The sequence below is a fragment of the Equus asinus genome, chromosome 4 (assembly GCF_041296235.1).
Source record: "Equus asinus isolate D_3611 breed Donkey chromosome 4, EquAss-T2T_v2, whole genome shotgun sequence".
NCBI lineage: Eukaryota > Metazoa > Chordata > Mammalia > Perissodactyla > Equidae > Equus > Equus asinus.
In genome coordinates this window covers 135,722,569-135,747,955 of record NC_091793.1, presented here as the reverse complement: position 1 = coordinate 135,747,955, position 25,387 = coordinate 135,722,569, and the positions used below count along the sequence as shown (strand labels likewise).

At 46.4% G+C, this 25,387-nt stretch overlaps 1 protein-coding gene and 1 long non-coding RNA gene across 4 annotated transcripts in view; one reads left to right on the top strand and one right to left on the bottom strand.

The window, feature by feature from the left end:
- Positions 1 to 1,752: 1,752 nt before the first annotated feature.
- On the bottom strand, positions 1,753 to 7,214 carry LOC123285156 (uncharacterized). Its single transcript, XR_011502974.1, has 3 exons — positions 6,443 to 7,214; positions 5,424 to 5,503; positions 1,753 to 5,066 (listed from the first exon to the last, which is right to left on the bottom strand). It is a non-coding gene; the product is annotated as an uncharacterized lncRNA (long non-coding RNA).
- The window catches only part of LOC139039772 (aldehyde oxidase 4-like), a 67,042-nt gene continuing 46,884 nt past the window's right edge, over positions 5,230 to 25,387 (top strand). Inside the window, exons 1-10 of one of the 3 annotated variants that reach the window (XM_070508342.1) lie at positions 5,230 to 5,530; positions 7,473 to 7,530; positions 11,972 to 12,068; positions 14,668 to 14,776; positions 17,013 to 17,139; positions 20,060 to 20,121; positions 22,536 to 22,619; positions 23,257 to 23,337; positions 24,584 to 24,728; positions 24,976 to 25,068. In XM_070508342.1, the coding sequence (XP_070364443.1) occupies positions 5,477 to 5,530; positions 7,473 to 7,530; positions 11,972 to 12,068; positions 14,668 to 14,776; positions 17,013 to 17,139; positions 20,060 to 20,121; positions 22,536 to 22,619; positions 23,257 to 23,337; positions 24,584 to 24,728; positions 24,976 to 25,068 (910 nt within the window). In that variant the 5' untranslated portion in view covers positions 5,230 to 5,476. Of the gene's footprint in view, positions 5,531 to 5,783; positions 6,535 to 7,451; positions 7,531 to 11,971; positions 12,069 to 14,667; positions 14,777 to 17,012; positions 17,140 to 20,059; positions 20,122 to 22,535; positions 22,620 to 23,256; positions 23,338 to 24,583; positions 24,729 to 24,975; positions 25,069 to 25,387 lie in introns of those variants that run through there. The other 2 variants (XM_070508343.1, XM_070508344.1) reach the window with 2 other exon arrangements.

The following is a 25,387-nucleotide window of genomic DNA, read 5'->3' as shown; positions in this document are numbered from 1 at the left end:
CCTTGCTTTTCCATCTCACCACCCTCCTGACTACCTTGAAAACAGAGGTGGTGTGGTCAAGGGAGGCAGCAGAACTCAATAATCGGCACATTGCTTCTAGTTAACTTTTCTTGTGTGTGCTCAGTCTCAAAGTGCATGCCCCCATTAGACTGCGTAACTCTTCTTTCAGTAGTCTATGGGAGTGAATAATCTTTTAGCAAAATATGAAATAATAATAATAACCAACATTTATCGAATCCTTTCAATGTGCTAGGCATCATTCTAAGTACTTTCCAGTATAAAGTAATTTAATCTCGGCAACCTATGAGGAGGCACTGTGATTTTCCCATTATAGAAGCAAGAAAACTGAGTCTCAGAGCCATTAAGTTCATTTGCCTGAGGTCACACATCTGATAAGAAGTGAGGCCAGGACTCCGGGTGAGGAAGTGGACCCTTCTGTAGAGTCCATCACTTTCATTTCACTGTGCTGCCCCTTTCCAGGAACCAAGAACTCATCTGTATAGTAAACAAGCATAAACTCTCTCATAGTTAGCACAGGTTTCAAGCTAGTTTAATTCTCTAAGTCTCACCCACGTATCAAATCCAGTAACTAAAATACTTTGTACCTGTTACTGTGTTACTATAATTCCTGAGAGACACACCTTCTCGGAACTGTAACTGCAGTCTTCTCCTACTTTTTGCTGAGGGTGGCATAAGACGGTGAGGACAGGTCGAAAGGCCACAGAGGGGGTTGAAGAGGCTCCACTCACCAAATCTGGTAGTGAATTTTTGCTCTTTGTTTCAAAGATCCGTTTTCCTACAGTGTAATTTCTATTGCTCCTCTTTAGACACAACTTTATCTTGCCATATTTCTCTAAACTTAAAAAAATTTAAGACTTCTAGGAGGAGTCTCAAGATGCCATCAGTGGGAGATGGCTTACTGACCTTTGCTTTCCATAGACCTCTAAGGAACTCACGACATTCTTGTATTTCTTTTTTTTTTTGAGGAAGATTAGCCCTGAGCTAAGTGCTGCCAGTCCCCGTCTTCTTTCTGAGTTAGACTGGCCCTGAGCTAACATCCATGCCCATCTTCCTTTACTGTATATGTGGGACGCCTAGCACAGCATGGCTTGCCACGAGGTGCCATGTCCGCACCCGGGATCTGAACCGGCAAACCCAGGGCCACTGAAGCGGAACATGTGCACTTAACCGCTGCGCCACTGGGCCGGCCCCTGTGTATTTCTTGAATTCGTTCTACTTTACTCTTGGCGTGCAACCCATTTGGTTTTCTCTCCGAAAGTCAACTTAGACGTCAAGCCAAATTATTACTAGAAAGCCCTGCCTGTTTTTTCACTCTTTTTAGTTGCAAAACAAAGGTCATAACAACCGTAGAGGGAGCAGACTACCCAGAACCTGCAGGACCATCCCATTCCTCTCCCCATAGGCAGGTCTAGAGAGGAAGCCAAATCAGAACCGGAAGTTTCCCTAATAAGCACAGAATCAGAAGGGAGGTAGATGGACTGGCTCTTTGATGCATCCAGAGAAAGCCAGACTCCCCCATCCTCTGACAGGCAGCCGAGCCGGGAAACACCGGACCCTGCAGGCGCTCCCTGCCCACTGCCGGTATTCGCCTCTGGTTTTGCTTTTCTCCAAGCTCGCAAAGCTCCCCAAACTCCTCTTCTGATTAATGTGTTAATGTAGGCACTTCTTGACAGGTATTCCGAAAAATGTTGTGCCACTTTTAAAATGTATATACCAAAAGATTTTTATCTACAAGAAAAATGGTAAAGAGGAGTTGTCATACTCAGAAAACATTTTAATCTGCACTATCCATATACCATACCAACATTTACATGTAATTTACATAAGCGATAACCATAAACTAATCCTATGAAATACAACAAATGTGAAAATTTGTTACCACGGGATGAGCAGAGAGAACTGAAATGACTTTAAGGTGAATATGTTTAAAATCGTCAGAGAAATACCCTTATTTTTTAAAATGGAAGACCTGAAAAAAATTGGTGACTATGAGTCAAGAATAAGTACGTAGGAAAAGAACCTGTAAAATATCCTGATAATGAAAAATGTGGCCATGGAACTTAGAGACCTTGAGACTAGACAGAACTTTCATAACGAAAACATGCGGCAGGCGTTGTCGTTAGCCCACTAGACAGAACTTTCATAACGAAAACATGTGGCAGGCGTTGTCTGTTAGCCCTAGGATTGATGAAGAAACACCATTCACCGAGAATTTACTCTGTGCAAGACATCTCACTAACACTTTTTTAATTAAGTAATTGACATATGAGATTGTGTAAGTTTAAGGTGTACAAGGAGCTGGTTTGATACGTTTATATGTTGCAATGTGATCGCCCCCATAGAGGTAGCTAACATCTCTATCTCCTCATATCATTATCATTTCTTTTTTTGTAGTGAGAACAATTAAGATCTAGTCTCTTGGGGGCCAGTCCCCTGGCCAGTGGTTAAGTTCACGCTCTCTGCTTCGGCGGCCCAGGGTTTCGTGGGTTTGGATCCTGGGTGCGGACACGGCACTGTTCATCAGGCCATACTGAGGCGGTGTGCCACATGCCACAACCACAGGCACTCACAACTAGAATACACAACTATGTACTGGGGGGCTTTGGGGAGAGGAAGAAAAAAAGAAGAAGATTGGCAACATACGTTAGCTCAGGCACCAACCTTCAAAAAAAGGAAATGGTGGAAGGAATGGCAAGAAGGAGGCACATCAGCTAATACTGCAACGTAGTATCCTGCCACAACAGAAGGGTGACATTTTTCTCTTACTTTACAGTTCCCACTGAGATTTCGCGTCTATCATCTATGAGCTGATGACTCTGAAATCGGCATCTCCAGCCTGGATTCCTCGTCTGACCTCCAGATTCCCATATCCAACTGACGTGCACTTGGAAGTCCACCAGGCAGCTCAAACTGAGCAGACCTCAGAGAGGACTCTTGGTTCTCCGGCCCTACCCCCACTGCTGCATCCCCAGCCTTCCCATCTCAGCAGATGGCACCACCTCTCACACACTTGTTCAAGCCCAAAACGGGGACTCTTCTTTGAGCCTTCTCTTTCCTTGTCTCCTGCCCCAGCTAAACTATCAACTGATCAGTTAATTCTACTGCCACAGTTCAAACCAAGACTGTCCCCTTCTCTCCATCTCTGATGCCACCACCCTACACCCTTGTCTACGCGCCCATCAACCTCTAGCAGGGCACAGAGAAATGGCCTCACGTCTGATCTCTGTGAGGCCCTCTTCCCAGCAATAACTCATTCTCTGTACAGTGGAATGATCTAACATAAATCACACCATGTCACATCCTGACTCGCAGCTCTCCCATGGCGCCTCTGCCTATCTAGAAACTGGCACACCCCTTGCGCTGGCCCTGCCGTCTTTCTGACCTTCTCTCCTACCATCTCCCCCCTGCTCTCCACACTCAGCCACACTGGCCTTCTTCCTGCTTCCCAACGTGCCGAGCTCATTTCTTCCCTGGGGCGCCTTGGGGCTCTTTTCCCAGGCTGTCTCTCAGTTGGTTTGCCTTCGGGACTCAGCTCAAATGCCCTCCAGCACTGACTCCCCAAAACTAAACGAGTCTCTGAAGTCACTTGGTGTCACCTTACCCTGCTTATCCCATTGCTGCCTGTTTCCTGAAGTCCCCTTCTTTCTCTAGCTGCTTATTATCCCACCACTTTAGAAATACACGGTATTTTGTCTCGTACTTTACAGTTCCCACAGAACTCAAACACACATACACACCACACACACATATACAAACACAGACGTACACACCTAAGCTCCATGAGAACAGGGATCTTGTCAGGCACACAAATATTTTTGAATGAATGATCTTATTTGATACTCATATTTTTGCCACTCATTCCCGTGCAATTCATATGCAAGAATAAAATAAACTGCTTGTAACTCTCTGAAATGTAATATGCAATTTCAAACTTTCCTGACTTTATGCAAGTGGTTCCCTCTGCTAAAAGTGTCCTTTCTCATTCTTCTGGTAAACTACTATTCATTCTTCAAACCCCTGTTTGGGCAGGGAGCACGCCAAGGAGACGAGGATGGCAGCTGTGGGGACAGCCAGGCAGGGGAGTGTGGAGCTGTACTGCCCAGTTGGTGGGTCAGAACTTGGGGCTTACGGAGGACTGGATTAGAGTGTCTGAGATGAAATTCTGCTCCAAGCCGGGAGCCTTCCCTCTCCTCAGACAGAAAGCAAAGAAGTCGGCGTTGGATATCCAACAACCCACTCACTACCTCCACTGGCGTGTTTGCAGGCTTCTCACCTTAATGTGTGTGGGTAGAACTGATGAGGTAACAGATAGCCCCATTCACTGCCCAGCTCAGAGAGGTGGAGACATCCTTGCCTCCCCCCACACGCCTCACGTCCCATGTTTCAGCAGACCTGACCCCTTCTTGCCACTCCCCCACCGCCACCCTCCTCCATGCCTCATCACCCCTTGACTGTCTGCCACTGTCAGAACTTCTAATTGTCTCTCTTCTCCCCACTTGCCCCTACCCTCCATCCTCTGCGAAGCAGCCAAGGCAATCTCTTTAAAACTTAGATCCTGTCACTCACCCCTCAAACCCTCCAGTGGCTTAGAAGCCACTTCCCATCATGTTTAGAAGGCTCAGCAAACCCTTACTGAGCCTCGGAGTCCTCCCTGGTGGTCTGGCCGCTCGCTACTCCTCTGGCTCATTTCTAACCAGGTTTCCATCTGGACAACAGGAAGGAGGTTGACTCTGTGTGACACTGGGCAAGTGGCTTAATGTCTCTGTGCCTCAGTTTCTTCACCTGTAAATGAAGATGGTGATAACACTTTACCAAGCTATTGTAAGATTAGAGGCGTCCTGGGGACAGTCTCAGGCACTCGGCAAGCCCGTGTTCATGTTTGTGTCTTAAACCTTTCAATTTGAAGAAACAAGTGAGTATGAAGAAAGACTAAGGAACGAGAACACAGTTGCAGGTTGTTATCATCGAGTTTTAAACACGTTTTTATGAAGTCTTTAGTTACACACGTGGTGGAATCTCCTTTCACCTGTTAAAGCCAGAGAAACCTGAGAAAGAATTAAAATCTCATGAGTTTTATTGGCATTGTATTGATTGACAGTTTGATTAGATTAAAAGCAATTACAGCCTGTTGAAAACTCAGTTTTGATTTATTAGTCCCTGGCTTCAAACACATTCCCCGCGGAAATCAGTCTTGGCCTCCAAAGGGGCTGGGCCAGAGGCTGACTTGGGTGACTCATGGCAGGGAGGCCGTGCTGGCAGGCGGGGCGGTGGAGGGCCCGGGGGGTGGAGGGGGGGCGCTCCTGCCTAGCCGGGTGGCTATAAAGCATGAGGTGCCAGCGCCAGCTGCTGCTGCTCCCGCGTCCTCAGGGCGGACACGCACCCAGGGCTTTGCTCTAACCTACCTGCTCTGTAGCGGAAAATCCCTCTTCTGCTGGAGCCATTGTTTCCTGGCACGATGCCGTCCCTTCCCAATTCTGACGAGCTGATTTTTTTTGTGAATGGAAGAAAGGTAAGTTTATGATGTGATTAATATGAATTTTGCATACCAGGGATAAAAGTCTACATAACATTTTTCACCTCGACGCCATTTCTTATTTCTTTTTTTTTTGTTAAAGATTGGCACCTGAGCTAACGATTGTTGCCAATCTTACTTTTTTGTTTTTTTAAAAGATTGGCACCTGGGCTAACAACTGTTGCCCATCTTTTTCTTTTCTTTCTGCTTTATCTCCCCAAACCTTCCCCCCACCCCCCATAGCTGTATATCGTAGCTGCAGGTCCCTCTAGTTGTGGGCTGCGGGACGCTGCGCCTCAACGTGGCCCGTCGAGCGGCGCCATGTCCGCGCCCGGGATCCGAACCCTGGGCTGCTGAGCGCCCGAACCCAACCACTTGGCCACGGAGCCGGCCCCTCTTATTTCTTTAACTTCTCTCTTCCATCTTTTTCAAGTCATTTATAGTGATATGAACTTGGGCATGGGTTGTTTCGGTCAAGGTAGGTGCAAAATTCTTAAATCGTGAGGCCCTTTGCTCGCTCTTTTCTTTTGGAATCCGTAAGGAAGTCTCATTTGCATTTGCCATGTTACAGTGGGAGTGAACGCAGACACAGGCATGAAAAGCCATGTCATCCCCCTTTATTTGGACATTAGCTCTACTGAATCCAGCGATGCTATGTTGACAGACAGCCTAGCACACATCGAGGATGATAACAGCAAAGAGCGATTCCGTTTTGCTTTAATAAATCCCCTCCGGGGACCAATGAGCCTGGAGGCCGCAGCATCTCCGCCAGCTGCTTTGCGGCAATGTCGTGACTGAAGGAGAGGGCTTGCATTCAGATGCGGCGGCGGTGTCGCGACCGAGGCAGACGGCCGGTAGACAGACGCGGCGCCGATCGGCGCTCACGTGGCTGGGGGAGGTTACCATTACCTGGACTGTTGTATCGGGTATATTGACGTCTTTATGGCACCGAGGCGTGTCATCAGGCTGTGTCCCCCCGGTACAGGGGCGGCGGGAGGAAGGTACATGGTCCCGGCACACGCCGTCACCCCCTACCCCGCGTCTTGTTCCGTCTCTGGAAATAATGTCCACAGCCACACAGTCAGGGCGTCCGAGCAAACCTCCCCGTAACGCTTTCCCGCCGCGGCGCCCCCACCTCGGGCCTCTGCTCCCCGAGGGTCTGCGTGGGGGGCGGTGCGCTGGGCTTGGCCGAGAGGACCTTCCGAGCGCTCGGAGGAGACTCAGAAATCGGAGGCAGCGATGAAAAGGGAGGTGGTTTGTGGGTCTTTCGGGGGTGATAAAAATAAAATCGCCTCCAGCGGAAGAATGTCTCCTCTTCCCCGCGTTCGGGGTCGCTGCCCTTCCGGGTGAGGTGGTCCCCGGGTCTCTGATCCCGCGGGACCGCCCCCAGCGGAGGAGCCGCCGGCGGGCGGGTGGAGCTTCCTGCCCTCGGGCGGCTCCGCTCCCTCGGCAGCGACGCCGGGAGCGCGAGGCGAGGGGCGGACGGAGGGTCGGGCTCCCGGCTGCCCTTCCTGCAGACGCCGGGCCTCCGTTTCCCCGGGCGGCGGGGCGGGGCAGGAGAGGCTCCCGTCTCCCGCGCTCCCTGACGACTCCCTGAGGGAATCTCTGGCTACGCGTCCTTAGGACTTTCTGTGGCCGCGAGTTATCTTGGGTCGGTTTGCGAATCTGTGTATCTGTTTCCCCATCTGGGTCCTCTCCAGGTAGCCCTAAGGAAAAACAACCCAGACTGTATAATTATCGTGTATGTTAGAAAGTTTAGAGACGTGAAAGGATGCTTCACAATCTCTTCGAAATTCCTGTGCCCAGGTTTGGAAAGGTTTCTTTTTCTTCCCCCTGTGAAGCCACCACCTGTGGAAAACATGCCCCAAAACGCTGGATGGGATTTCCATCACATGTCGGTGTGAGCTTCCTAAAAGCCTCCTGCCGTTTCACAATGCAGGTCATGGAGAAGAACGCCGACCCGGAAGTGAACCTACTGTTCTACCTGAGGCAAGTCCGTATCCTAACACGTTCCTGCCCCGCGTGTGGCTTGCGGGTAAGCAGCGAGCCGCCCAGACCTGTGAAGACAGCCACCCTGCATGCACTCTGGGTAAACTGGCTTGTGTTGGATTTGTGGAGTCTGGTTAAAGTTCAGAGAATGCATCTGAAAGCGGTAGACTCCTGCTTTATTTGTTGTATTTTTCGCCTGAGCGAAACCAAAAGAATCACCCGGTGAAGCACGAGTGTGCGGACTTTAGAAAGAACCTTATGACTTTTGAGCCCCGTGGTGACCTGATGATGCTTTACGTTCAGGAACGTGAAGGTAACAGTGTGCAGCCAGTTGCTGAGGGTGCGTGGTTCAACGGCAGTTGAGTGACTTGTCACCTATATCTTTTCCGAATCTTTATGGGAGAAAACAAGGTTTCACAAACTTATTTCCAAATTGCTAAGTATAGCTGAGGCACCCCCACGCTCCACCCCTTATCTGGACCTTTTCCACCCTGGCTCACCAAGACCTTCTGGAAATCGTCAGAAAGAATTCACTGGGTTGGGCCTGGGGACTTGGTGGTATACGAGACCCTCCTTCTCCAGGATCTTCAGTTCCTTCCCCACTTCTGTCTTTTCGCCTCCCAGCGTACGCACCTAAGCACACAACTTCATTTGTCCCCGTTCCTTCCTTGCCACGCTTATCTAGGGAGTTCGGTGTACCTGAGCCTCGCTCTCACTCCAGATTCTGTCTTTCTCTGTTGAACCTGTGTGGTCTGCTCTCCTAGCCATCATGTTACAACCGCAGCCAGTGTTGTCCCTTCATGTCCCTATTCTACTCACTGTTCCAGGACCTGGGCTCATTGCTGTAAAAACACACAACGCAGAAAGAAACAGGCCAAACCCTCCCTCACTGGTCCCTCTGTCTCCCCTCCCCCAGCTTCAGATCCTCCCTCACTGGTCCCACGGGTTCCCCTCCCCAAGCTTCAGGATCCTGAGGTCGGTCAGCACGGCCCATCACTTCCCTCCCACATCGCTTCTACGTCCCCTACACAGTTCACTGTGCTTTCTCTGCACACCCTAAAATGAAGAAATTCATCTACATCAGGAGCGAGCTGAAAATTCATGGCCTCTCAAGTAAGCACAGCCAGAAGCAGCCCTAGGCAGGCTCACCCAGCCCCCAGGTCCGCATCGCCTGGGCATCCTGCTCTGCCCATTCCTTCCTGGTGCCCAGGATCACAAATAAGTCGTTCTGAGTAAATCAGACTCTCCCGAGACTTCCAGGCCCCAGCCTCTGAGCGCAGAGCCTACAGGGATCCTGGGATGGAGTGAGGGGCTTTACTTGTAACTTGCTTCTCAAGTAGGTGACTCATGAATGTGTGTGGATGGCTGCAGGTTTCCTGCCAGAGTCAGCAGCCCACATGCACACACCAGCACCCCGACTTCACTCTTCCCAGGACTCCCGGGGCACCCTCCCAAGCCCTGTTTGCAAATATATATTCATAATTTTATATTTTTTCCTTAAGGTGGGTCTCCAGTGTTACGAAAACTTCAGGCTCCCACCAAACCCCAGTTTGCTGCTGGCATGGGCTTGGCTCAGGTGTCATTCCCAGAATGGGACCCAGTTGCACAAGGAGTAAAAGTTGTCTGGAGGTGTCCTCACCTCCCCTCCTCTGTTCCCCTCCTGCCTTGCCAAGGTCACAGCCTCCCACTGAGTCACCCTACCACCCGCTGCCTCGCCCACACCTGCCCTCTCACTTCTCCTGCACACACCCCTTCCTGGCCCGGTTTTCACCAATCTGATCCTCAGAACCAGCTAATGCACCACAAAGAGGGATTGGCCGCCAGCTACTTGGGTCAAGGAGGGTTTTTAATCTTAATTTTAATCTTAGGTACTGGCCTGGTGGTGCAGTGGTTAAGTGTGCACATTCTGCTTTGGCGGTCCGGGGTTTGCCGGTTCAGATCCCGGGTGTGGACATGACACCACTTGCAAGCCATGCTGTGGCAGGCGTCCCACAGAGAAAGTAGAGGAAGATGGGCACAGATGTTAGCTCAGGGCCAGTCTTCCTCAGCAAAAAGAGGAGGATTGGCAGCAGTTAGCTGAGGGCTAATCTTCCTCAAAAAAAAATTTAATCTTAATCTTTGAGATTTAGTATTTTAATTTTAATCATTTTAATCGTAATCTCCCTGAGATCCTGGCTCTAAGACAAAACTTGGGAAATGGGATGTCTTAGAGACTCCCAAACATTTGTCCTTGTTTTCCCACATAGCCATCACTGACTTCTTACAGTTCTCGAAACAGTTCTTCATTCGGCTAACGAATTTTGCCAAGCACCAGGTGTTCAGATGTAAGCTAGGAGACACAGCCTCTGCCCCGAGTCTAGTGAGGGAGACTGACAGCCAAGAGGCAAGCAGCCAGTGTGATGAGTGCTGTGTTGGGGGCACACAGGCAGGACACTCACGCCAGGCTTGGCGAGGGCTGAGTGGGAGTTTGCTGGGGAAACGGAAGGCTTAGGGTGAAGATGTTGCAGTCAGCAGTACAGGGGGCCAGACGCAAGGGAAGACAGTGCTTTTGAAAGCGCTGAAACTGAGAGAAGTTTGTCCTGATGGAGGTGAAGAGTGGTTGGTGGGAGTAGGAGGACTCCGCGAGAGATGAAAGAGGAGTGAGATCCTTGAGGCAAAGGATCCGATCTGACCCTGATGTCACGTTCCCTGCCTGGCATGGAGGACACAGGAACTCACTGATGAATGACTAGATCCCAGTGGACATTCCAGGGTCAACTGCACACGTCGGCCACCAGCGTTTGGTGTCAGGGTGACTTCTTCTGGATAAGCTGTAGGCCTGTGTGTCTTGAGGGCACTGAGATAGCTCTTCTTCTTAGAGGACCAAAAAATAAACTTCTGATGTATTATTGTTTGTATTTGACCTAGGTAGGGTCGCCAGCTTTAGCATACAAAAATATTGAACCCCCAGTTAAATTTGAACTTGAATGCGTGGGATGTAGTTATACTAAAATACAATTTGTTGCTTATGTGAAATTCAGATTTAACTGGCCGTCCTGTATTTTATCTGGCAAGACTACTTAATGACATGTTTAATAAGAAGGATGAGTCGACAGGATATGGAAGCTGCTGTTTGAGTCGTGCACTTCTGCTGGGAGTAGAAGGAGGAGGCATCAGACTAGTTGTCTGGTGACCAGAGGACAAAAGAGCTGGCTGAATCAATTTCTCACCTTTCACTTTGAGGCAATGTTGCTAAGTGTGTCACAGAGCTGCTTTAAGGTGTGACAAAGTGAAAAGTGAAAAGGGACCTCCATCTTTGAGCCAGACAGCTCCAGATTCCTTCACTTGGAAATGTCAGGACACCAAAGGCAGAGAGAAAGGGTCTCTTTGCCTTTTCTTCCCTGTTCATTGGAGCTCTCTACCTAAGGTATTACTGGCAGGACTTTCAGCCCCCTGCCTGAAAGCGGAAAGCTTGACTTGCGTGAACAGGCATGGCTGACTCAGAGGAGGAACAACAGAGCAGAGGAGGGGGTGTGCAGCCCTGGAGCTCTGCAGAGAATGCTCAGCTCTTTACTCCAGGGGTGTCTTGAGCTGGTTTTACCTCTCATGAGCAGCAGCTTCCAAGATGCAATTAGACTTACCCTCCGCCCAAGCCAATTATGACCTCCACCCATGAAATCCTTTTTAAACCTCACCCAGAAAAGGTCCCAAGCAAATGCCAGATACTTAGAGAATCTAAGGCAGGAGACTTACATTTATTATTTATTTTTTCTCTGTGAAAATATGCAAATACCCTATAGGGGAAAGGTACACAGTGGTTGTTGATGTTACTGGTTCAGGAGCTATGGTTGTTAAATTCATATTCTCTAATCCCATGAGCAAGTAAAAGTGTTACATTACCGAACCAGCAAAAGGTAAGCCTCCCAGGGGGATTTTTTTAAGTTTCGCAAACACACCACCTCCCACCACCTCCATAGAGATAACGTCACTCGAGTCTAGAATCCATTGTCCACAACTCTGAATCCAACAGGCTTTTTCAGAACTCATTTGGATGAAAACCTTCATCTAACTGGCGCGAGGCTCCTTGTAGTCTTCATGTGTCCTGCTCAGCGTGGATATCCATATGGTTCACTGCAGAAATAGTGATGGGTTGATTTCAAGGTGCTGCCCTAGCCCCACTTGGGAGCCCTATCTCATTTACTTTCTAAAATATGGGAAATGTGGGAAATTTTGCATTCAGAAATGCCTCTGGCCCGAGGGTTTCAGATAAGCCAGTGTGGGTCTGTAAAAATTTCTTCTCACCTTTCAAGGAGGAGCTCATTTATATGCAAAAAGCAGAACAATCTCTCTAAGCAAGAAACCTTGGTACAGACTCAAGAAGACCTGTTACTTGTTATTAGTGTCCGAGGGAGGAGAGTGTAAAAAGCAAAGCGGCTGGGCCCCTCTTTTCCTTGACTCCCTTCCTTCCAGTCCATCTCCCAGGCACGAAGTATGGCTGCGGAGGAGGAGGCTGTGGTGCCTGCACCGTCATGGTGTCGAGATACTACCCCAAGACCAAGAAGATCCAGTATCCTTTGTGCTGGCCCGGCCCTGCTCTGGGCACATCTAAGAAGGAGGGGGAGCCTCTTTCTTTTCATGTCACACGCACTCCTCTCTCCAGGGGTCTGTCACGCTCATACTGTCTCCAGACCTGCTCTGCCTGCAGCCTCCTAAACTCCAGGTCTTTCCCATGGACTTTCTTCCCATCAGAGGATATCTGTCTTGTGTGCCAGCATCTCAGCACCATGCTCACTATTGCTGTACAAACACTTCCTTTGCTTTTGAGAGGGAGATTCAGAGTCGGGGGGCAAGGGGCGTCAGGCAAGATTGGCTTAAATGCAAAGAAGTGACATATCATCCTGGCAGATTTTAGCTCTTCGCCCTGCACTAGGAGTTTGCCTGGGAGGGCTGAATGAGATCCCAAATCATGCGTCATGATTGAGCCAGCATCACCTTGACCTAAAATGTAAATTTGCTCGCTGGTTGAATGTGGTGGTGAAGGAAGACTTGTCTGGCATGATCCCCAGTTTTCGTGCTAGGTCACCGAGTGGTGCCTGTCACAAATTAGGGAAGGTGGAAGAGGAGATGCAGGGGAGGGACGTGGGTAAGCTGAGCTTCGGAGCCTTGGCATGTGGGGTGATTAGGGGGCACGAGAATGACTGTCCACAGGCATCTAGATAGACAAGTCGTTACTCAAAGAAGAGCTCTCATCCAGAACTATAATGGATTGGAAGTTATGAACATAAATAGTAATGGCAATGATAATAAAAGTAGTTAACATTTATTGATGCTTATTGTGTGGCAGAGACTGTGCAGTGGCTTACGGACATTGTCACATTTCTTTCCCAAACAACTGTGAGCTAGACATCTCTATCACTCACTTTAGAAGTGAAGAAGTCGAGGCAAAAAGAGTTAAATGACTTGTTCAAGGTCATGTGGGCCCCTTAGTGGTGCAGGCAGCTTTTCAGCCCTGGCCATCTGGAAGGTGGCAGGAAGTAACTGTAGGAGAGCTTCTAAGTTCTGGACACTGCAGAACAACAGGGAAATGGGCAAAGAAAGACACCCCCACCAAGGAGACTGAGGAGCAGCCAGAGTTGAGGGAGGAACATCCAAAGGAGAAAGTTGCGAGAAGGAAGGGGTGGTCAATAGCATGAAACACCAGGGAGTGGCCGGTGCCGATAGATTGCCCCCAGAGCAACGTCAGCAGAGAGATGGGGCTGGAAGGCGAGGTGCAGGAGTGACTGGTAGGCCAGGAAGTGGTGGACAGCTCTCGAACCTGACTAAGAAGGGAAAGAAAGATGGGCCAGTAGCTGGAGAGAGACATTGGTTTGGGGATTTTTTTTTTTTTTTAGCTCAGCAAACACTTGAATTCATTTATAAATTCAAGGGAATTTAAAGAAATGAGGCCCTACAAAGGAAGAGGTTAGGAGGACATTGATGAAAGAATAAGTCCCTGAAGAGAGAAGAACAGATGGGATCCAGAGCACAGGGGTGGAGGAGGAGGAAGGATTCCTCGCCCTCTGCGCCTGGAATGGAGGCGAGACTGACTGCAGTTCCAGGTGAGTCATGGAGGGCTGGGGAGTGGAAGGAGCTCCTGCCTCTATTTCCTGCATGAGGCAAAGTGTGAGAGCGAGGAGGGCACTGCGCGCTGGGGGAGTTGAGAGAAAAGACAGAGGGAGACAAGACTAAGAGGAAGTTCTTAACAGGGGGAATTGCAGGACCACGACAACCAGAAATACATCTGTTGCACAACGAACCTGGGGTCCACCCTTGCTCTGTACACCCAGCACTCTTCCAGGGTCCCTAGCTAGTCTGCTGGGTGGCTTCCGAACACCTCTGAACAAAGGGCTGGTGGAGCCAAGAGCAGCTCTCTATCTTGTCTCGAGAAGAGCAGCATTCATACCCTCAGCCTGGTAGGACAGTAAAGTAAACATTCCATGGGAAAGGGACCATTTCCCATGCCTGAAAAGAGAGTAGGCCTTAGCTTGGGTGGGAATAAAGAAGCCAACTTGGACTAGTTAAGTCTGGGTGCCATTCCAAACCGATGAGATGAGAATCTGCTACTAACCACGTCTGCCATGTCATTGATGCAGACTCCAGCGTGGGAGAGATGGCCAAGACAGGGGCATAAACCAGTGGCTTCCAAACTTGGCCAGACATTGGAATCAGCTGAGGAGCTTTGAAAATTGATGAATTGATCTCACCCCAGAGATTCTGATTTAGTTGGGCTAGTGTGCAAGCAGAGAATCTGTATTTTTAAAAGCTTTGAAGGGTTGAGACTCACTGGGCCAATTGCCCCATGGTGGTTTACGTAAGTCAATATATCATCGTATGTGAGTAAAAGTCTTCCTTTCCGTAGAATGTGAAAAAAATGGGGGATGAGGGTCTCTTGGAGGTCTCACACAAAGCTCTTCAGGAATCTCCTTTTCCATTTATCTCTACTGTTCATCATCCATTTGTAAGTCCTTCCTTGGACAAATCCAGAAATGTATGGTGTTATATCTAGTGTTCTCTGTATTCTGGGGGAGATACAGTCTTATGACTCTCCTAGGCTGAAATAACTCCCCAAATTATGTTACCCCCTCTCTGTGATGACAACGTGTTCTCTTTACATAATTCCACCACAGCCATTATCCAGTTACAGCGTGCCTCGTGCCCATCTGCTCTCTGTATGGGGCTGCTGTCACCACGGTGGAAGGTGTGGGAAGTATCAAAACCAGGATTCATCCCGTGCAGGTGAGAAGACGATGTGATGGAACCAGATGGTGGAATAGGCATCCCACGTGGTCCAATGGACTCCATGTGGGTCACCAACTTTGAAATCCTCTGTGCTTTTAAATTCTTATCTTGTGAGATTCAGTGATTCATAGCTAGGGATCTTTTCAGAGATTGGTATATAAAGCAAAATTCCTTCACTGATTTTAATATATCTTAAACCCAAGAACTTCAATATGTATTCACTGATTTTAATCTGTCTTAACTTCTCAGCCCCATCCTTGCCCTGAACTAAAACAAGGACAATCCAATTTGACAAGAGAAGACAATGAGATAGGAAACCAGAAGTTTATAGAAGATGCTAGTTGCCCACAACATTTCAAAATTACTGAAGTCCGGGAGAGAGGCAAATTACGTGTACAAGTGCTCCCCAAATTCTCACGAGTGACCCTAGACCAGGCTAAACAAAAGACAGCTAAAATGACACTGCAGCTACTGAAGTTTAGAGAACTTTATAAAGGAATGGTAATGTTGTTTTTATATATACTAGAAAAGGAACTTCTGCAGAGGTTAAGTTTTAAAGCAATATGTAGAAAGAAAATTATGAGTAGCCTTATTTTCCCTTGAAAGTCCTCCTCTTAGAAGATTGGGTTTGGAACATGGAGGCGAAGAGTTTCCTCTGACAGTGTGTTGCCAGTGATGGCACTTGGTGATGCTGCATTTCTTTCAGCCAAAAACTTACTGACTTTTTGATCTTAGTAAGATCTCACCCCACGCTTGGCTCGTCACCTTACTAATATAGAAGCGTCCAACGCTGCGGCTTGTCCGATTCCTCTCATACCTTGATGGGACTGATGCTGATTTGTTCAGCGGTGCCCTGGAGCACGCTCATGCTGACTTGCAAGAGCCAACTGTCAAATTTTCAGGTCTCTTGCTAGCCAGTCTTTAAACACAGCCTTTATTAATAATTAAACTATACAAACTTAAAACTGAAAAAATAATGTTAAAAACACAATTAGTAAATATCAACACTCATCACTTCCTAATTATTTTACTACATTTTACTATTACCTACGCTCTTGAGGTTATTTACGTCCTTTGCATGTACATGGTGGAAATACCGTATAACGTATGCCGCTGCGCATCTCTCCCCAGATCTGCATTCAGTGACGTCACGTTGGAAGCTTGATATCAGGCATGATGGAAGTTTTTATACTACTAAATTGGTAGAAGCTACAAATCAGGGCTTGTTTCCCCAGAGATCCAAGATCAAAACTCGTTAAATGTTTACCAGCACATTTACAGCCAGGTTTATATGCCACATCTGAAACAACTTGCCGTCTGATAATAAAGGCAACACAGCCCCGTTTCCTTCTGGCATCCCAGCCATGTCTGTCCTTTCAGTGGAGCTGCAGATGAAGTGTTTGGCTTTCATCTTAGGGGTCACGCTGTTTGAAAAATGTTTATTTGAAATCCTTTGAATCACACTCAAGCCAGCCAGTTGAGCACCCTGTGAGAGACACATGTGACACTAGGGGCCCAGAGAGTCATGTTCCATCTGTAGCTTCATGCATGGGGTCTTCACAGAGAGTGGACAAAGTAAACTGACATTTCTCAGTCTCTTCTTTATTGTTTCGTTGTTGTGTTTAAGTGCATAAAGTTGAATGTGCATAAAGTAAATTGATGAACAGCACTACTATTTATTACTATTTATTTGATAGAACACTACTAAAAACACTTTACAATTTTCAAAGCATTTCTATAGATTTTTGTCATTTAATCCATCAAAAATTCTATAATACGGATGGAGAAAAGGATGAAAATTGCTTGTCAGAGACTGCTAAATGATTTGCATAGGATCATTCATTTATTCTCCCACCATCCTGTAAAGTAGATACTATTAGTATCCTCATTTTATAGATGAAGAGAAGGCAAGGTCACACAATTAATGAGTTATAGCGAGGACCAAAACTCAGACGAGTGGCACTCCAAAGCCTTTCACATGTTTCCTAAACAACACTTCCTCCGTCAGAGACAAACAGTCTGGAGAGTAAAGTGACTTAATTAATACCTGCCATTAGGCGTCTCTTGAAGGCAAAAAAAAGTGATTTCAAGAAATAGAAATATGTTTCTTCCAGAGCGACATCTTTTACCCTCCAGCTATTTCTAGAAAACTAACTATATGAGCTTCACTCCTTTCTGGTGGCCCAGGTTGGGAAACAAGAGGTTTAAAGCATAATGGGCCGTTTCCTCCCAGGAAAGACTTGCGAAGTGTCATGGCACGCAGTGTGGCTTCTGCAGCCCAGGGATGGTGATGTCCATCTACACGCTGCTGAGGACCCACCCGGAGCCGACCCCCGAGCAGATCACCGAAGCTCTTGGAGGTGAGCCTTCCCGGCCAGCGGCAGGTAGGGCCTGGCGTGGAAAGCGCCCAAGCAACCGGAGAAGGAGGGGGCAGCCCAGCCCGGGGAGAGAAGCGGTGGCACCAGTGCCGGGGTTCTAGGCACCTGGCCGACATGTCGGCCTCTCAGCACCTCCCTGGGCCCGAGTCCTCTCCAGGAGGGGCTGCCTTCATTCTGGCCGCAGCGACGGCAAGAACTGGGGCAACACTGGTTTCATGACAAACCGCTCTCTTAACAGAGCCCGTCATCCCTCTGCAAAGGCCTTCAGAGGGGCTGTTTCCGACACTTTTCATACAGTCTTTTCCAAATGTGGAAGTTTAGGTAGTGTGGAAGAATGAGATTTTGCTGTTTGTTTTTAAATCAATCTGTTAGAATCATTTATCAACTTTACTTACTCAAATTAATTTTACCATGAGAATAACCTTTGAGATACTTTACATTTTATGTTGTGGTTTGGGTTCATCAGAAGATCAAGGAGGTCATAGATAGCAATTACCACAAATAAGCTAGTGAGTGGTTCAATCTCCTATGACAAAAGAGCTATAAAATTTAAGCGAACAAGCACATTTTCTACCCCCAAAAATGCGTGTTAATAAACGTAGTTTTGTGTAACAAAGATACATAGTTCCAATGTAGCTGGTCACTAATTCTTAGAAGAAAGCTGTGAAAGCAAACCTCTGAATATTATAAGAAAGTTGTTTGCCTCTTTCAATAAACAGACAGAAATTCAGTTTTATGATGAAAAGATGGAGAATAAAGCAAAGTAAAAATTCAACTTTAGTTTTATGGTAACTGGTGTGTAAACCTTCTCTAATATTTTCCCTTATGTCTCAACAACTTCTTCACTCAGAATTTTTCAGTTTCTCGTTAAGTGCTACCACAACTTTGGCCTGTGGTTTCAATTATAATTTTAACCAAACCTGTGCGGATTTGAACAGTAATCTTTGTTCAATGACGGAATCCTCACCAGTAAGGTATTTAGAGCTTTGAAAAGCAGAGATCTCGTGGTGTGCATTACTTTCTTTTGTTCATTCGAATACGCACAGGCGGTCCTACAGAGATGGAGGGTTTCCCCAGATGCTGTGCCTGTGGCTCACATCATGACCACCAGGAGATCAGGTTGTCAAGTTTGGCCAAACTGCTGCAGTAGATGGCCTGATTCTAGAAGTGACGGATGGAGAGTGTATTGTGATTCACGATCCATTTACTTGAGCTCTTTCTAGAATTATAAATGCTAGCCACACTGATAACTTTCATGTTCATATTTTAAGAAAACAATGATATAAAATAAAATTTAAAGAAACGCGATTAGGTATGGCACATGCCTTCTAACATGGTCAGCTGGTATAAATCACCACTTCAATTCATCTTGTCTTTCCCTTCAAGGCTAAGGAAATACAATTTTTGAATTTGCATCTTTTTTTCCCTTAGAATCAGAGGAATCTCTGTAACAGGTGCTGTTAGCTTTCCGTCGGTGGGCCTTTAGTGGGGCTTCTAGACTTGTCACTGATCACGCGGCCGAGAACAAAAGCAAAACAGAAAATCGTGTGACACCAGCCGCCTCTAGCCTTTAATGTCTGCTTCCAGTTTATCAGAGAGAAGGTGTCCGCTGCCTCGTAAATACTTCTGTTTCACCCCGTGCACTTACGTTCCGGACATTTCAGCTCCTTTCCTCCAAAGAGAGGTTCTTAATTCACACACTTCTATACTCTTTCCTCTTAGCGAAAGGAAAGCTAGGTTATGGAGTCTGAATCCATTCTTGTACATGCCGTTTCTTCCTAAGCTATTCTCATTCTAATAGAAAAGGGAGCATACCTGGTACCCACGTTGGCACGTGACTTACCGGCATCTGGTGTCCACACTTCACTTTACTTCTAGGTGTTTAAACATGCCCAATGCGCACGTCTACACTGCTTCGGAAATTTTATAGCTATATTTGGACATAATGATTTTACATTTATTTCTTAGTATAAAAATAATGCATTCCTATGATGAAAAATGCACAAAAATATTAAGAGATAAGGAAAAAACTCATGCATATTTCTGCCACCAGGAAGCAGCCACAATTAGAGACTTCTGTTTTCTTTCAGTCTTTTCTAGGCACTGTTCTTGTTTGCTTATTTTAAATCCTTGTGACTATTATATATACAATTTTAACAGTGTCACATAAGAATTTTCCAATGCTATTAAAAACTTCTTCATAAATATCATTTATACTGGCTGAAAAGTTGGATATGTTTTTTAAAAAGATAGTGGTTTCCACACCTTTGCCACTATGCTTTGGAAATGTTGATTGATTAAAATGATACCAGGTACTTTTAGAACGCCTACTCTCCTGTACTGGGAGGGTTCAAGAACATCTAAGACAATCCTGGCCTTCTCCAGGAACTTAAGATCCAGTGAGGGAGATAAGGCATGTCTATAAATGCCCCTACCCCAGCTGATGATGGGCCTGCAGAAGGATCCAGACGGTGAGAGGCACAGCTGTGGCTGGGTGTTAGAGCAGACCCCATGGAGAAGCGGGGCTGAGGCCCTGAAAAATGGGCACACTTTCCCTAGGAGGACGTTTGAGGGAGAAGAGACTACATGAGAAAAGCGGAACAGAGGGCCCATGTGAGATGTTATGGGGGCTGCAGTTGACATGAGTTAAGGCAGGAGTGGGAAAAAGGCAGGAAGAGTTGATTAGGAAAAACTGTGGCCATATTTGTGATGTTTCAGGGAGAAAATGTAATCATGGATTTATTTTTGAAGAACATCTCTGTTCCCAAGAGTCATTTTGCTGGTTTGGGAAACAAAAGGAATCTAATTATTAATATAGCTAGCCATTCCACTGAACACATGAAGCACAAATATGCAATGTATTTCTACATCATTCCTTAAAAGTTGATCTCTTCTGAATTAGGTAATTTGTGCCGCTGTACTGGATACCGACCAATTGTAGAAAGTGGGAAAACTTTCTGTGTGGTAAGTTAAATAAAATTCTTTTTTCAGTTGATTTAATGTATTAATAAGCCTTTGCATAAAATCATCTATTGATTTCTATCAGCTCTAAAATAACCCCGTTTTGGCCTTTCTAACCACTGAAAGTTGTTGAATGCCACTGTCGGTATTTTTTAATAAACCTTTAGCAACTAACTTTTTTATAGCCTTAAATTAGGCACTTTCCTAAGAAGTAAAGTATATGATCCATGACATCAAGAAATGTAAACTCCAAGAAAATGAAATCTAGCCCAAGAAACAATAAAAGCATAATTAAAAAGCAAGATATTAAAAGCTCAATATATCCTCTATACCAGGTCTACGAGTTTTGAAAGAACATGAATTAAAGAGCGTTAATAAGCAGGAAGGGAAGACACAGAGGAGACTTATTTGAGAATAGGAATTGTGAGCAAGGTCTTAAAGGAAGTGATAGAAATGGATGGATGAGGAGAGGCCAGTAGAAAATTCCACTTAAGAAAATGCGTGGAAGTAGGGAAAAGAAAGATGTTCAAGGTTCAGCTAGAAACTGACGTGGCTGAAGCATGACAGTGTAAAAAGATATTATTTTGGGCTAAGGCATTTAGACTTAAAGCTGATAACCAATCTACGGTCATTGTCTGTTCTCAAGATAGGAGTAACACGAGAACAGTATTTCAAAAGGGAAATTCTTGGCCCCTGCCTGTGAGAAGGAGAAGCCTGGAGAGACATGTTGGGGATGAAGGCATGGACTAGTGCAGTATCCCTGGAGAGACATGTTGGGGATGAAGGCATGGAGTAGTGCAGTATCCCATGCATGGGGTGATGAGCCCTCAACCAATGTGGTGGACATGGGCCCAGAAAGGTAATTCTTTGGAAAGGGATTGCCAGAATCATAACCTCCCAACAATAAAGGATGCAGTGAGAAAGAAAGCCAAGTTGGCTTTCAAAGTTGTGAGGTCAAGGAATCATCAGAGAGGATGAAGGAGCTAGGAAAAGAATGATTTTGTGTATGCCAGGAGGGGTAGTTTTGAGATATGTTAAGTTTTCAGCACACTGAATGTCAAGAGAAGATATATTTTCAACAAGGTTTCAGGTAGAATGTTTTTCCAGCACCCATTTTTTATGGCAAAAATTAATTTTATATAACTTTGGTTGACCAAAATCAATTCAAGTTAATTCCAAATGCCAAAGTCTTAGGGAAAAACATCTGCTTTTAGGCCAGTAGTGAAGTACTTCAAAAAGCTTTACAAACTACAGAATAGTTTATTTTGAATCCTGAATAAGATACTCTTTATGTTGAAGCATATGAATGGCCGATATCCCACCATTTTTGATCCACAAAAACAGTGATTCCATGTGATTTAACCTAATACGATATGATTATTTTCCTGGAGATAAAACGTATGCAAAGATGGATCTTTCTGTCTCGCTCATTCTGGGTCCCCACATGCAGCCACTTGTAGTTGGTTCCGTGTTGTGTGTACCGTTGTCACAAATCCGAATTCCTTAGGAACCCTGTAGAAAACTGCCTTATAAGTACAGACATCAGTGGCCACTTCTACAGCACTTCCTATGTGTCAGATACGGCACGTGCGTTTTTCATATTTGAATCTAACAAACCTGTTTGGGATGGGTTTTATCTTCCTAATTGAACAAGTCAACCCAGGTAGTATGTACCACAGCAGAAAGCAAAACCCGAGTCCCCTTGACTCCATGTGTGAAGTCGAACCACAGGTCTTCAAACCGCCACAGCCCCGCAGGCTTCGTCTGCACGTGAAAAGGGCAAACAAGGGTGAAAGAAGTAGTCTGAGAATTGCAGTAACTGACCGGTGAATTCAGTTCTACCCAAAACACTGCTTTGGGTCCGTATGAAATCTCCTGAAAATGAAGGTAAAATGGTTTGGGACTTGAATCATCCAAATAATTCAGAATAGCTCCAATATCATCCAACTAAACTTGGGTTTTCAGTGTATTTATATTTGTGCGTAGAAAGTCTTAAAGGCACTTTGTCTTCCAGGCCTTCGTTACAGATGCACACCGTCTCCCCTTTAGGATAATGAAGAGCCATCTTCTTTGGTTTTTTTCCACCTTATAACCCTACTCCATTGACTTCACTTCTAGTTGCGAGCCTTAGCTGGCTGGCCCCACCCTCCTCTAGCCCCCTTTGTCTTCCCTTGAGACTTGAGTGACACCATCAGCGTGACCTTATCGTGAGCACGGTTGCACGCTCCTGTAATTTCCCCTAATTGCTGAGTGCTGGAACAGCTTGATCTCCACCCCATCCATCCCAGAGTCCTGGAGGGCAAGGATGCGCTCTCTTACTTCTCCCTCGGCTCCCGTGGGGCCTGGCACTCTGGAACTCAGGTTGGTGTCTAAAGAATCGACCGGTGAATTTGTTTTAAACTTCCTTACTTCCTAAGGAATCAACTGTTTGCCAAGTGAAAGGATCAGGAAGATGTTGCATGGAGCAAGACGAGAGGCCTTTTGTGACTAGACAGGAAAAAGTAAGTGTCTGGTGTTCCACTTCAGTTGGGATTAACTGAGAAATACTCACATAAATCCAAATTTATCCAAGTTTTCTATTCTTTTCGGTAAGTAAAGTGCAAAGTAAGTGAATTCAGGGCATAAACAGCTTAAAAATTGCTCCTCACATTAGGGAGCCCGTAACTGTCACGAGGCCGGTCACCACAGAAGGCTGTTTTTCTCCTGAAACTTTACAACTTTCTGTGCCTTAATCTCGGGTTACCCCACATGCACACACACAAGCACAAGTACATGCACACACACACAAGCGCACACACACAGGCACACAAGCTGTAGGGGGATGGAAGCAGTGGTGCATCTTCATGCTCAGGGCAAGGAAATATCGGCAAATAGTACCTGAGACCCAGCACAGGAGTTTAAAAGCCAATTTCTGACACCAAAGGAGGAAGCCCAGAGTACGGTGAATCTGCAGGGGAGACCATCCCGGCCCTCTGAGGGCTGAAGAACTCCCCTCGGGGCGCCCTGTGGCTCTGGCACCGCCATTTTGTGTCCCGGTGTCCGAGGGACAGACGTGGCTCTGAAGTCCCGCACTTAGAGACTCCCGTCCGTCTCCCGGTAACTCTGAAGTTCCGTTGTGTTTTGTTTTGTTTTCTTGAGATGTGTACCAAACTGTATGATGAAGCCGAATTCCAGCCCTTGGATCCGTCCCAGGAACCTATATTTCCTCCTGAACTGATAGTAAGATACTTCCCTTTTGTTGTCTCTTATGATGATGTGGTTTCAGCCTTTTTGTATTACGCAATGGAATTACTGAGTTTTAGACATTAAAAGTTGGAAGTGTGTCCAATAAGATCATGGGAAAATAACCCATTTTTAGGGACTTGTTCACGTCCACTATAAATACTGTGGAGCAGACAGCTTAGAAGAGGGGTGTTGCCAGGAGCTCTGAGACACTTTGGTTCAAGCTCCTCAGTTGAAGATACTGAGCTCAGAGAGTGCAGGTGACTTACCCAAGGTCACACAGCTATACTGTGAGATACGTTAAAGGCGTTTTGTAAAACTGGTAAAGTAAAATTCAAATGATACTTATTATAATGAAATTACATTACTCTTGCAATTAACTTCTCTGATTTCAACTTAGTGGGAAGATAGAGCGAGAGAATAATATAAATAGTGTGGTGTGCCTGTCATTCTGTTCCATGACTATGCCCTGTAGAGAGCATGAGGATGAGGGACATGATTCCACTGGCTTCTCAGAGGGCGTCAGTCCCCACGCACCCCTCAGACTGTGAGAACCTGGACACACCTGGTATTTAAAGATTATATGTGTAGATACAGATATATACGTAGGTATATAAGTATGCATGTATATTACAGACGTGTAAAAACATCCATTTACACTCTACCTGGTGAATAATTTAAGGAATTTTTCTCAAGGATAATTTTGGCTCTGAACAATTTTTGTCCTACAAAAAACCTAATCCCAAGATGGGGCTCCTCTGAGTTGCTGTTGGACAGAGGGAGAACGAGCAGCCTGCCTCTTTGACTCCAGGCTAAGCCGCTGCCGCAGTGCCGGCACCTCCTCTTCACACTCCCTCCACCCGTGTAGGTCGAGTTCGCCCTGCTCCACCACCAGCTGATGGACAGACACCTGTCGTGATGTTTATCAGCGGTGCCCACCCAGATGCTATCAATGTAGGTGGTATAATGTAATTTCATCATCATAAGTATCATTTGATTTTTACTTTACCAGTTTTACAAAATGCCTTTAACATGTGTCACAGTGCAGCTGTGTGATGTTGGGTAAGTCCCCTGCACTCTCTGAGCTCAAAGAAGGCCACCCTTTCCTGATCCCTAGAAGCTGTGGCACCTCAGAAAGCTCAAATGATGAGCAGCCCATCTGGACCCCCAGGGCAGCGGATATGCTCGTGGCTTGTGGTTCACGAGCCTCACCTCAAAGCTTGTCGGCTTTGCTTCTCTGCAGAGAATGGCAGAAGACCCAAACAAGAGGAGGCTGGCGTTCCACGGGGAAAGGACCACCTGGCTCACCCCCGTGACCCTGGACGACCTTCTGGATTTGAAAACCCAGTTCCCCAAAGCGCCCCTTGTCATGGGGAACACCACAGTGGGTGGGTGGGTTAAGCACGTTCTGTGGTCTGGATTAGGTAACGGGAACACATGCGTCTCTGTTAAACTCTTTGTACACACAGTTTCTTTTTATTTCGTGAGACCTGGGGACCTTTAGAATGCTTTGTTGTTTTCTTTTGCAAATAAGTCATGTGCAGCACAATTTTTACCCTGGATTACCAGTAAGTGAGATCTGTTAGCACCCATTGTCTTCCTTTTCTAATTGCTTTCAATATTTTCCTACTTAAGGGCCCAGCATGAAATTCAGAGATGAATTCCATCCAGTTTTCATATCTCCACTCTGGCTTCCAGAACTGCATTTTGTGGAGACCACAGATGAGGGTAAGCACCTTCTTTTTCAAATAAGATGTAACTATTGGCTGTTGGTTAGCTGTTAATAATGAATTACATGCACTGGGCTAATTTGAGCGTGTGACCTCATTTATTCATTTATTCATTCAAAAATAGTTATTGTGTCCCTACTATGTGTCCTTGAGGAACTTTTTCAAACTGACCCACTCAGCCGCCTCACTGAATGTTACAATGTCCTAGGAGGCACAGTGGCGGGAAGATGTCATGCAGCCCCGCCAGCCACGGAGGGACAGACTGAATAAGACGACTTAAGACACAGGCTGGCCGGTAGGAGAGGTTCTTGCCAGAC